Below are 12,222 nucleotides of genomic sequence, written 5' to 3' on the forward strand. Positions count from 1 at the left end.
AGATCTAAATTACAGGATAAGCATATTTTAACTATTGTAGCCCTTAAGTTAATCAGCAAGTTAGTAGAGGCAGCCTCTTCCTCCTCTCATTTCTGATTCCCCAAAGGGAACCAAATGTAAAGTGCCGCTGTCCCTTCCCGGAGGGGGTTCTAGTCTCCAAGCTCCTCTCTCTCTCTCTCTCCTCTCTCTCTCTCTCTCCCCCTCTCTCTCTCAAATATTTATTTATTTATTTCATGTATGTACACTGTGGCTGTCTTCAGACACACCAGAAGATCCCATTACAGATGGTTGTGAGCCACCATGTGGTTGCTGGGATTTGAACCCAGGACCTCTGGAAGAGCAGTCAGTGCTCCTAACTACAGAGCCATCTCTCCAGCCCTAAGCTTCACTCTCTTGCCAGAAGGCCTGGGTCCAGGCAGGTGGGAGAGTGCACTCAGACATCTCCTCGGGTTCCAAGCTGCCGTGGAGCCTGTGGGTCCCTCCAGGGCGACGGACGACTCATTCTTATTACTACGCATGGCACATCTGCAGCCTAGACTGTTCTCCAGGCAGTCTGCACCCTGACTGGGGGTCCTGGGGTGGAAGATGTTGCATAAGGACTTGTGTGAGTTTGGTCAGGACAGCGTCAGGCCCTGTGTCATGGATGCTGGCAGCCGTGACCATGGCGGTGGTGATGTGGCTGCTGCTGTTTTACTTGTGTGTGCATGTGTGTCTTCTCTCTCGTTTACCATTTGCTTTTGGTCTCTCCTACTGAACAGCCGCAGCTCCGGAGTCCTGCCCCATAAACATTGAGGAATAGGTATGACATCTAACAAATTATATAACTGAACAAGCCACTCATTTTACCTGGGGTTTCTAACTGAACGTCCTCCTGCCTCATCCTCTTCCCACGACCCGGAGTGCCACCTGCAGAAGGGAAGAAGCTCCTTTGACTCTGCTCGGGCGTGGAGAGCCTGTGGGCAGTTTAGGTGTGGAAGACCCTGCCCCCATCCTTCCCCAGGCCTTCTGAGGACTGTTATTATAGCCTCAGGATAGATTCCCACACCAGACCGCTCATGCAAAACAAGCCATCAATACCTGCTTCATCCTTGCATAGATTCTTCTAAGGACTTTCTTCATGTCTTAGACTTGCTGAATCTGAGGCTGGCCATTTTTAAGTTGGACTCAGGACTACACTATACAGTTAGCTGGTCTCACTTACTAGAAAAGCCCCATCCTCCAGCCCCCTCCTAGGGTGCAAACCTATAAATGGTTCCTGCAGAAGCTTGCCTAGCCTAGCAGAGCCAACAGGATGAGGTACCTTCCCTGAACATCCCAAGCCTGGAAGGAGCAGGGCCTGTCATTGCATTAAACACAGTAACTCTCCCGTAGAGAACCAAACAGCTAACTTGCCAGCTAGAGGGACCTAGGAAACACATGAGGGTCCCCAAAGCAAGCTGGCAGGAACTGCTCACCAATCATTTCTGTGTCAGGTATGCTGCTGGGCATCCTTACCTATGGCCCCACGCAGGCCTCAGCCAATCTGTGAGTGACACACACTTGCCTTGCTGGGCGTACGAGAAGGCCAGGACCCTAAGGAAGGTGACCTGCCAAGAATCAGACTGTTGGAACCTATGAGCTGATATAAGGCCTAGGTAGATGCAGGTGTGAATGTAACTAGGAAGAACAAATGAGGTAGGTAGGTTGCATCAGAGCATGGAGCGGAGAAGCGTCAGGGTTGAGTCTCCACTTTGGGCACAGGGGCAGCCAGGGGCTGGGAGATACTGCTAAGGGTGACAAAGAGCATCTTGGGGCAAAAGTCGCTCAGGTGAGGAGAGGTACAGGAGAAGGTAAACATACTTCTTCCCACCCAAGGCCTCCCTTCCCTGGCCCCTGCTGTGCTGCAGCCCCGTCCCAGGCCCGGCTCCCCCTGCAGACGCAGGCTACAGGTCAGAGCGTGTCTCTCTGCGCATATGCCTCCCATGCAGGAGGCAGCTCAGTTCCGCCTCCTAACATTCCCAGGTCCAGAATCAAGGGCATGCCATGCAAGATGGCTGCTAGGTAGGTTCATGAATGAACAGCACCTGCAGTGTCCTTATCTGTCCATGGGTCACAGGCAGCGACCACCTAGCTAGGGAGGGGCAGCCACGGCACACGTCCGCAGCTGCTCCTCACGCTTCCTCTCATGAGTGGCTCACACTGCCAGGGGTTTTAGGTCATGCACGTCCTGCTAGATTCTGTGTTGACTCCTGGTGCTGCTGTACTGGAGACGCCATGTATACTTGGCCTAAGGGACGGCTCCTAGACCCTCTGTTGTTTCCCTCCAGGTACCTGGCAGCACGATAACACCGTCAACTGTCACCACACCCAGCTCCGGCGCTTCTCCTCCAGCAGCCTGGAGGACCCTGAGGAGAACAGGCCTTGTGTGTGGGATCCTATGGCTGTCTGAGGGCACCTGCACCTGTACTTCCCCTCCTGTCCTTGCCTTCCATCTGTCCGTACTGGACCACAGGTCTTCTGGGCATCTTCAACAAGACACGTGGACTTCATACTCACATGAAGGGGGGACAGTGTGCAGCCCTCTGCCCACCTCATCTCCTGTCACCATGATTCTTACTCTCAGAACCGGAAGCCTTTCCCCTGTGGACTGTCGTGGGCCAGCTGAGCTGAGGGTCGGAGCTGGTTGATTCTGTAGCCTCTTCTCTTCTGGGTGGAGACCAATAAGACTGGAGAGTTTGGCAGCTTGGTTAGACACCCGTGGACAGGTTTTGGTCTCTGGCACCTCATAAGCAATTAGAAACCTAACTTGGAGTGGTCGGGAACTTGCTTCATGTCAAAGGCCATCCACATCCTGGCCTCCCGGAACACCAGGAGCTCCTCACCTGAGCCTGAGGGAGAGGGCAGCTGCCAAATTATTGGTTGGAAGCCAGATCTGCTGACAGAGTCAGTCTCCTGTGGCTCCGGCGTCAGTCGCAGTTAGGAAGATCCCCCCTTGCAAGGCCTGCTGGGCCTTCTGCATGCAGTGCTAGGGCTGGCTCTTCCCGTGTCTTCACTGCAGCCACTGAGGGGGAGTCTCAGACCCAGCTAGCCGCTTTTCTGCCCCCTTTATAATAGCTGGAGCACTAGGCTAAGAGCTGAGGCCCGGTGGTTCTCAGACGGGTGAGCAGGACAGCAAAGAAGTGGCAGAGGCTCTGGGGCCACCTCCCTACCCTAGTGAATCCTCCTCTCATTTCAGATCAGATGGTTGAGAGGGGCGGACTCTCCCTCTGGTGACATGGGTCACCAGTGCTGAGATGCCATCCAGTCAGCACTCAGACAAAGTCATGGCAGCAGGCTGGCAGGAAAGTTTTAGGCGTCACACCTTTCTCAGTTCAGTGGACTTCACATGGCTCTAAAGTAGATGCCTATCTACTGGCTTTTGGAACAGTGGAACGTGAGATGGTTTGGGGATCAAGATTACTTATGAGGGTGAGATGCTAGGGTCTTTTGACTTGCAAGTGTGGTCCTAGAAAGGCTCTCCAGGGGAAAAAAGGGGGTTGGGGGGCAGGGGAATCTGGCCTCAAGCTTGCTATGTAGCTGGGGATGACCTTGAACTTCCTGATTTTCCTGCCTGCACTGCCCAAGCATTAGGATTACAGGCCTGCACCACCACACTGCTGCTCTCCTTTAGGTTGGGGGGAGTCTGCCAGCAGTGTGATAGGCTGAGCCTGAGATCCCGTATGGCCTCCTGAACACCCTGACGTCTCAAACCCCCCTTCATGTCTTTTACTTCCCCAATGTTGCGACCGATAGCCCATTTCACGTTTAAGATTTATACCAATGTAAGCTGAGCAATAACCGCCCTTCCTCAAAGAACAGACCGGAAGCACCAGGGAAGTTCCCTTAGCCTGGGACCTAGACCCACCCCCTCCCCTGGCAGGCAGTCCATAAGCATATTCACAGTGTGGTGTGACCTGGGAGGAGCGGGGAAGAAGCTGAGATGAAGGAGATTCAGGTAAGCAGTAGCCACAGTGGCCAGGAACCCTCAAAAAGCCATGATAATCAGCCCCTCCCTCTTCCCTCACAAGTGCTCAGTCTCAGTCCCATCACCCAGGCACCCAGGCTGGCACACCCTTTGCTCTGCCTCGCTCAGCTCTGCCCTCTTCCCAGGGTGGCCCTGCCAGCTGCCACACAACCCAGTTCATTTGGAAACAACCCCCTTCTCGGGGCTCAGGCGCAGGGTCAGGCACCGTGTCCTGGTGCCTTTGGCTCCTCACATCTGCACCTCTCCCCATGCTCGGTACTGTAGTGATCTCGGTCTCCTCAAAGAGCCTTTTTGCTTTACCTGATTTCATCCCACCAGACTTTCTACCCCCTGTGACATCTGCTGGGCACAGACCCAAACACTAAGCCATCTCACTGGGGAGCTAGTCCTGTCCACCTGGTGTTGGCATCATGTTGCTCACTTCATGTTAGGGCCTGCACACCTGGTGTGTGCAAGTGTGTGTGTGTGTGTGTGTGTGCAAGTGTGTGTGTGCACGTGCGTGCACACTGTGCTGTGTGCCCCTCATACTCTCTGGAGTACACTTGTGGGCACATTACAGTGGGGACATCAAGATGCAATATTTATGGATTGCTGCATGATTCTTAAAAGTGAATAAAACTGTTTACAGGGGCAGGGGAGCCGTTAACTACAACGTGAATTCGTTTGTGACCGTTTCTGTCAGCGGCACTTTTTGGTGTTTTTGCTTGTGGGTCTGGGTACAAGGCCTTGTGCCCAGCTCCATCCCTGACTGAGCCCTACCTGCTTCTGCATCAGCCTTAAACCCGATCACTTCCAATGCTGCAGCTCGTCAATAATTAAAGAGCCCCAGGCTGATGGCAGCAGGGAAAGCGAGGGCCCAGAGTCCCTTATGCTTATTAGTTCCTGTCGCTTAACCAGTTCCTGGCTATAGGAGAACAAATGACCTCTTTGAGAGGATCTCGCAGGCCAGTGGCTTTCCTGGTTTTTACCCTCTGGCTCTGCTTCCTAGGCTGACTGGAAGGAGAGGCACCTCCGCAGATGCCCCTGGAATGCCAGCTTTTGGGAACTTGAGCAGGGTGAGTGGGAGAGCTGCTTACCGGGAGACGCTGGGTTACCCTACCCGCCTCGGTGTGTCTGCGAGCTGTGTGGCCGTTTCTGCGGATTATAAGCGACAGGTGGCATCAGAGAGTCAGACTTGCCTGTTGGGCACCAGAGAAGACACTCAGGGACCAGGGAAAGGCCCCAGAAACCAGACAAAGGCCACTGGCAGCCTGGTGAAAGGAAAGACTTCAAGGACACGGTTCCCCGAGACTTGGTCTGCAGAATCCGGGGCTGGGTCCCCTCAGCGGTCAAACCCGACGCGTGGGGGATGGGTTCCCGGGGCCTCGAGCGGGAGCCGATCACCCGCCGTCAGACCCAGCGCGGGGCCCTCGGGCGGGAATGCACTGAGTCAGATCTCGATGGCGGGTAGGGGGCTGGGTGGCGCGGGAGAGGGCGGCAGAACCAGAGAGTTCCAGAGAGTTGCCGCCAGAGGAGCTGCAAGGGCCCGCGGTCTCCTTGGAGACGTGCTGGCCAATGACAGCAGCGGAAGCTGTTTATGGGGGCGGGGCGTCGCCATGGCAGCAGGAGAAGCCTTCGGAGCGTCTACTTAATGCCGGTCCCCGGGCCGTCGGCGCTCAGAGAAGCGCCATCGGGCGAGGGGGGGGGGGGCGCGACGAGGGGCGCCAGCAGAGCCCTCGAGCTGGGGACAGAGAGCCGCGGGAGGTGGGAGGAACTTCTTCCAGAACCTTCCTCTGGCCGCCTGCGCTCTGAGCCAGGTAAGGGACTGGGAGGGCTGTGGACCACGGGATGGGAGGGCGTCGGGACCTGCTGGCTATCCCGTCCATCGGTCGCCCACGGAAGTAGTGGGGCCAGCAAATGAAATCTGAGGAGTTCGGGAGATCGCTTCCTGCCCCTCCATAACTCGGTCCTGTGACCTTCCTTTCCCCGGACCCTTCATCCTAATACCTCTTTCCAAGGATCAAATGACCTATTTTGCCCCAGCCACGTCGTACTGCCCCCCTGGACTATTGGGATGTGATCTTACTTTCCCACTTTTTGGGGAATATAGTTAGATTGGGCCTTCCTATACGTTCTTCCCTCATTGTGGCCAACAAACCCTCCAAGGGCAGATGGAGAGAGGTGAAGACCCAGGGACAGACCAGGGTCCTGTGTTTCCCTGACCTCGCCACAGGCTGCGGGGATGACTGTGAGGGGCTCCCCCCTCCCCCGAGGCGCCTCTTTCCTCAGTGCTCAGTTCTGTGGTGCTCCCGCAGGCCCCACATTCGTGTTCGGAGGAGGCGACCCCCCGGGTCGCAGAATGGAAGTGAGTGTTCTGGAGGCTGTGTAACTGGAGCCTGGGGTACCAGCGGGCCGGAGAGCGCGGCGGGCCACTCCGGCTCAGCCTGTGGATGTTGACCGCCCCTTCGGAGAGTCCACGCAGACATGGCGGAGAGCTGGCTGCGCCTCTGCGGAGCGGGGCCCGGGGAGGAGGCCGGGCCGGAGGGTGGCATGGAGGAGCCGGATGCCCTGGATGACAGCCTGACCAGCCTCCAATGGCTGCAGGAATTCTCCATTCTCAACGCCAAGGCCCCCACTCTTCCCCCGGGAGGCACAGACCCCCACAGCTACCACCAAGTGCCGGGCTTGGTGGCGCCCGGGTCACCGCTGGCGGCAGACCCTGCCTGCCTTGGGCAGCCTCACACACCTGGCAAGCCCACATCGTCGTGCACCTCTCGAAGCGCGCCCCCGGGGCTGCAGGCCCCGCCCCCCGACGACGTGGACTATGCCACCAACCCACACGTGAAGCCGCCCTACTCGTATGCCACTCTCATCTGCATGGCCATGCAGGCCAGCAAGGCCACCAAGATCACCCTGTCGGCCATCTACAAGTGGATCACCGACAACTTCTGCTACTTCCGCCATGCAGACCCCACCTGGCAGGTAGGGGAGAAGGGGTGGTGGCCACTCCCTCCTCACCCTCCTTCTGGCACTCAGCCAGATTCACATAACCAGATCCACAAGGCCAAGGAGGCACCTGACTGTGAGGTCAGGCCTCTCAAGAGGTCTGAACCCTGCCAGGTTCTGGAAATACTCCCACTGTTTGGAGCCAGGGCCCCGGAGGTACAGACGAAGTTCTAGGAGAAGAGGGACCAACAGGGCCCAGTGTCGCCTCCTGTGGGATGTAACGCTAAGGCATATCCTAGTCCCATGTCTGAGAATTCCTAGACAATGCTCTGCCCGAGGAATTAGTCAGAACTGGACTCTGAAATGGAACCCAAGTGGCTTCCCTGCCAGGTTCTGCACCCTGCCTCCAGAGTAGGGCAGAGATGAGCCCTGTGGGTACAAAGATTAGTTTGGCCGGGTGGAGGGGTCATGAAGCCATTCCAAAGCCACTGACCCAGCCTCCCACCTCAACTCCTCCCCAGTTTCCTGCCTCCACCCCCACCTTCTCAACCAGCCTCCCTAGGGGGCAATTACCTGAGCCAGGTGCTTTCCACAGGGGCACTTCTGCGGCAGTGGCTTCAGCAGCCAATGGGCCGGGCTGCCATGTAAACATCCCAGGCCTGTTGGCCAAAGGGGCGCCCACTCTCCACCCACCCGCCTGGCTGGCCTAGCCTGGACCCCTGGACACCAGGGCGGTGTGAGCAGAACGAAGCCAAGTGTGGCTAGGCAAGCTAAGGCTCAGCAGACAGCCCTCTCTGCACATCCTCCCATCCCAAGACCCGTGGGCGAGAGGCGAGGCCTGGGGCTGCCCACTCTTCCCTACCACCGCAGCCAAGGGGCAGAGGGCAGGATCACAGTCCTGAGCCGTCCCAAAGGGCCCTAACCCTGGGTCTGACGATCCGATCCTCATCTTCTCCCCACTCAAATGCCTTTGCCAGCGCAGGTCCCAGAAATGAGCCTTCTGCACTTGGCTGGGTAATAATCAACTGAGGCTTGGATGGGAAGAGAAGATTGTAGGGGGTGAAGGCCTAGGCCAGCAGCTGGCTCAACACACAAGGAGTCACTAAATCTCCCACCACACACACACACACACCACACACATACACACACACCACACACACACACACACACCACACACATACACACACACCACACACACACACACACCACACACACACACACACATACACACCACACACACCACACACACACCACACACCACACACACACACACACCACACACATACACACCACACACACACACACACACACACACACACACCACACACACTCACTCCTTGGTCACCCAGCCCCCTCCCTTAACCCACCCACTTCACAAACAGAGGGAAACAGCCAGGCAGAGAGAGATGGAAGTCCAGGCCGTGGGGGAGCTGCGGGCTTTGGCCAGGACCTGCAGGGTAAGGGAGGGAGGGAGGATGACAGGGTGGCACTGAGAGCCACCCTGTGGCTCAGAGCTCGGATGACTGAGCAAGCAGATATCCCAGCAACAGAGAACAAAAGCCCCCCCCCCCCTCGCGCCCCTGCACTCCAGGCTCGTCATGCCCTGTGGCTGGTGTCCCAGAGTCCCTGAGCTACAGCTGCCTGGTCAGGGCATCGGGTTGATCGGCCCCTCCCCGGTCTGGGAGGATGCAGCAGGGAGGATGCGGGCGCACCCGGTGCCACTTCGCTGCCGTTCGTTCCCCTGACCCCTAGACCTTTTCTCTTGTTCTCTCACTGCACGCAGAACTCCATCCGCCACAACCTGTCCTTGAACAAGTGCTTCATCAAAGTACCTCGGGAGAAGGATGAACCCGGCAAGGGGGGCTTCTGGCGCATCGACCCCCAGTACGCAGAGCGCCTGCTCAGTGGGGCCTTCAAGAAGCGGAGGCTGCCCCCAGTCCACATCCACCCTGCCTTTGCCCGCCAGGCCTCCCAGGAACCCAGCACTGCCCCCTGGGGTGGGCCTCTGACCGTCAACAGGGAGGCCCAGCAGCTGCTTCAGGAGTTTGAGGAGGCCACAGGGGAGGGGGGGTGGGGCACTGGAGAGGGCAGGCTGGGGCATAAGCGAAAGCAGCCGCTGCCCAAGCGGGTGGCCAAGGTCCTGCGGCCTCCCAGCACCTTGCTGCTGACCCAGGAGGAGCAGGGTGAGCTGGAACCCCTCAAAGGTAACTTCGACTGGGAGGCCATCTTTGAGGCTGGCGCTCTGGGTGAGGAGCTGAGCTCACTGGAGGGTCTGGAGCTAAGTCCCCCGCTGAGCCCTAACTCCCACGGAGATGTCGATCTTACAGTCCACGGCCGGCACATCAACTGCCCTGCTACCTGGGGACCTCCAGTGGAGCAGGCTGCTGACAGCCTGGACTTCGACGAGACCTTCCTGGCCACAGCCTTTCTCCAGCATCCCTGGGACGAGAGCAGCAGTGGCTGCCTGCCCCCGGAACCCATTTTTGAAGCAGGGGATGCCACCCTGGCCGCTGACCTGCAGGACTGGGCCAGTGTGGGTGCCTTCTTGTAAAAGGTCAGGCCCCGCCCCATCTGCGGACAGTGCTCAAGTCAGGGCCCAGAACTGCCTCCCGAGACAGGCCCGGGGACATCTCAGCACCCAGGCAGGGACTGGGCCAGGTCTCTGAAGGCCACACTGCTGCCAGCTGGGGATGTCCTCATATCCAAGCCCAGAAGACTGGGAACTGGGGACCCAGGATCAAACGGCTGCCTCCTCCTCTTCCTCCCCAGCAACCCCCATACACACAGTGTTTCATCCATTCATGTTCCCCCAAACCCAAGAATTGGCAAAAGCACCCCCTGGCCCTGCCTGCCCCCGCTGCACTCTGGGTGCTGAAGCCCAGAGGGGTCCCACCAGGCCAGGGAGGAACTGAACAGGGCCCTCACCCAAGCTCCGTCTCACACAGTCCTGCTGCTACCCGGAGAAAGTTCCCAGGTACAACAAATGCTCATTAGATGATAACAAATGAACTCCCAGGAGGCCCCTCCCGGCAGAGCTGTCCCAGGGGCCCCGGCTGCCTTGGCCAGGGGGAGTGAGGGCAGGAGACTGGGGAAGGGAACAGAAAGAGGAGGCAGAAACCAGGTGGGGGCAGCGAGGTGGGGCGAGATGGTCTCTAAACCCGCAGGGGCCTTTTTCTGGACCATTGCCTGCAGAAGGGAGGCTGCTAACCTTTGAGCCTGACTTGGAACTGAGAGCATCTGGAAGTTGGGGTGTCGGGTGGTTGGGGCAGGGGCAGCCAAGCTGCTAGGTGTGGGGGCGGGAGAGACTAATATAGTCAGTGTAGTTATAGCTAAGACTTAACCGGGGGAGGGATGCCCGGCTTACTGGGAACACTGGGACCAGGAAGGAGACAAGCCCTAGGCCCCTGTCTATACTGGGGGACCAGGTCTTGCGCCATGTTGACCCCTGGGGCTGGGACCTGTATTCACCCTCCACATGGAACAATTTAACCTTTCTCATGTAAAGTTCTTTACAGTAAAAAAAAATTTTTTTTCAAAATAAAATTTAAAAAAAAAATCTGAACATGGTAGTACTTCCAGCTTTCTTTGGGAAAGGGGAGCACCACATGCGTCAGCTTTGGGGGGAAAGGGTTGATGGATTTCTTTTCCAGTGTCAAGCAGGAATGACCAGGGAAACAATACAGAAAGGGTTTGTGGACCAGCTACCCTCAAGCTAGGTCCCTAGGGATTGAAGGGCAAACGGGTGGCACTCTCAGTATCCCTTCCATCCCATGCCTCAGAACCTCCATCTGCACAATGAGTCAGTTGGGCCTACAGAACCTCCATCTGCACAATGCAATGGATCAGTTGGGCCTACAGAACCTCCATCTGCACAATGCAATGGGTCAGTTGGGCCTACAGAACCTCCATCTGCACAATGGGTCAGCTGGGCCTACAGGCCCAGCCGAACAAGAGACAGGGAGGAGATTGGCCCCGCCTTACCCCAGGATTCACAAAGACCAGTGTTCCCTGGCTCAGGCCGGCCTTCACCTTGAGGGCCTGCCCAGGCTTGCCTGCCCAAGAGTCCCGGGACTCTTTCCAGCAATACCCTCCCCAGGTCCTAGCCCCCCTCCCCGCCATCCCAAGGGACAGGGTGTGAGGTCAGAGGAACCCCAAGACCCCACATCCTGCTCTGATGTGTTTACCAGACCCAGCTTGCTGCGGGCTTGGGAAGGCAGAGGGCCACCTTGAATTCAGACAGTGCTGAGACTTGCCCTCCTGATTGTGTGAAAGTCCAAGCTACCAGAGCTCTGATGGCAAAACAGGGCCCGTCGTCTTAGGTTTGTTTACCTGAGATCCCTTTCTCTACCATGACCACCCGATCCCACCCTACATACAGAGACAGCATCCTTGTGCCCGCCCAGGCCCTCACTGTGAGAAGCTTGTCTAACACACAGGTGCACACACACGAACAACACCACGCAGAGAGAAACGGCTCTGCCCAGCGCTCTCCAGAGCAAGCCTGCCCAGCCTCCACAGCCCCCTCTCTTTCTTTCTTCCTCAGTCCTTGAGTCTGGCCCCAGGCCAGCCTGGCATTCCCCTGCTTTATACGCTGCTTTCATTTGCTAATTATTCCAAATATTCCAGAAGGGCTCACACTGAGCCGGGCAGGCTGGCTGGGTCTATCCCTTCACCCAGCACACAGAAGGGGCTGTGCCCCAACTAAAGCCTCTGTTCTACTCTCTCTCTCTCTCTCTCTCTCTCTCTCTCTCTCTCTCTCCCTCCCCCTCTCCTGCCCCCTTCCTCACACAGACCACAGCACTATAAGAACAAAGGCAGCCCCAGGCTTCTCCGTTTGCCTCTGGGATCAGCCTTCGGCCCTGGCCAAAGTGGGCACACCCTGGATTGACAGTGGGCGAGTTACTGCCTGCCCCTGGCTTATGCTGGGAAGAAGAGAGGCAGTGTCTGGGTCAGGCAGAACCTCCCTTTGCATGACTACAAGGCCAAAGACTAAAGAAAGATGCCTAGCAGAGCAAGGCCTGCCCTCAGCTACACTTGACATTTACCCCAGGTTCCTGAAAATTCTGACGCCCAGGCTGCACCTCGGACCAATCAGACCAGAATCTCTAATGGGCCAGGCATTGATTTTCTTAAGTCCCCATGTACTTGTACTGTGAGGGCATGCGCTGGGGGAGGGGCTGGAGGTGGGGCACCTGTTTTCTCCAGAGCAGGACAGTGGGTGTCTTCCTCCATTTCGGTCTGCCTCATCACCTTGAGAGAAAGTCTCTCATGGATCCACAGCTCACTGTGCTAGG

The 12,222-nt window shown here is 57.3% G+C and overlaps 2 protein-coding genes across 3 annotated transcripts in view; both read left to right on the forward strand.

The window, feature by feature from the left end:
- Rnf157 (ring finger protein 157) overlaps window positions 1-4,655 on the forward strand; it is a 60,308-nt gene extending 55,653 nt beyond the window's left edge. Inside the window, exons 19-20 of one of the 2 annotated variants that reach the window (XM_052193931.1) lie at window positions 759-799; window positions 2,307-2,405. In XM_052193931.1, the coding sequence (XP_052049891.1) occupies window positions 759-799 (41 nt within the window). In that variant the 3' untranslated portion in view covers window positions 2,307-2,405. Of the gene's footprint in view, window positions 1-758; window positions 800-2,306 lie in introns of both variants that reach the window. The other variant, XM_052193930.1, reaches the window with a different exon arrangement.
- Window positions 4,656-4,991: 336 nt separating this feature from the next.
- On the forward strand, window positions 4,992-10,433 carry Foxj1 (forkhead box J1). The gene is made up of 3 exons (XM_052193932.1): window positions 4,992-5,058; window positions 6,298-6,964; window positions 8,712-10,433. The coding sequence occupies exons 2-3, from the start codon at window positions 6,467-6,469 to the stop codon at window positions 9,477-9,479; spliced, it is 1,266 nt and encodes a 421-aa protein (XP_052049892.1). The 5' UTR covers window positions 4,992-5,058; window positions 6,298-6,466; the 3' UTR covers window positions 9,480-10,433.
- Window positions 10,434-12,222: the final 1,789 nt, after the last annotated feature.

Source organism: Apodemus sylvaticus, chromosome 10 (genome assembly GCF_947179515.1).
Source record: "Apodemus sylvaticus chromosome 10, mApoSyl1.1, whole genome shotgun sequence".
Classification (NCBI taxonomy): Eukaryota; Metazoa; Chordata; class Mammalia; order Rodentia; family Muridae; genus Apodemus; species Apodemus sylvaticus.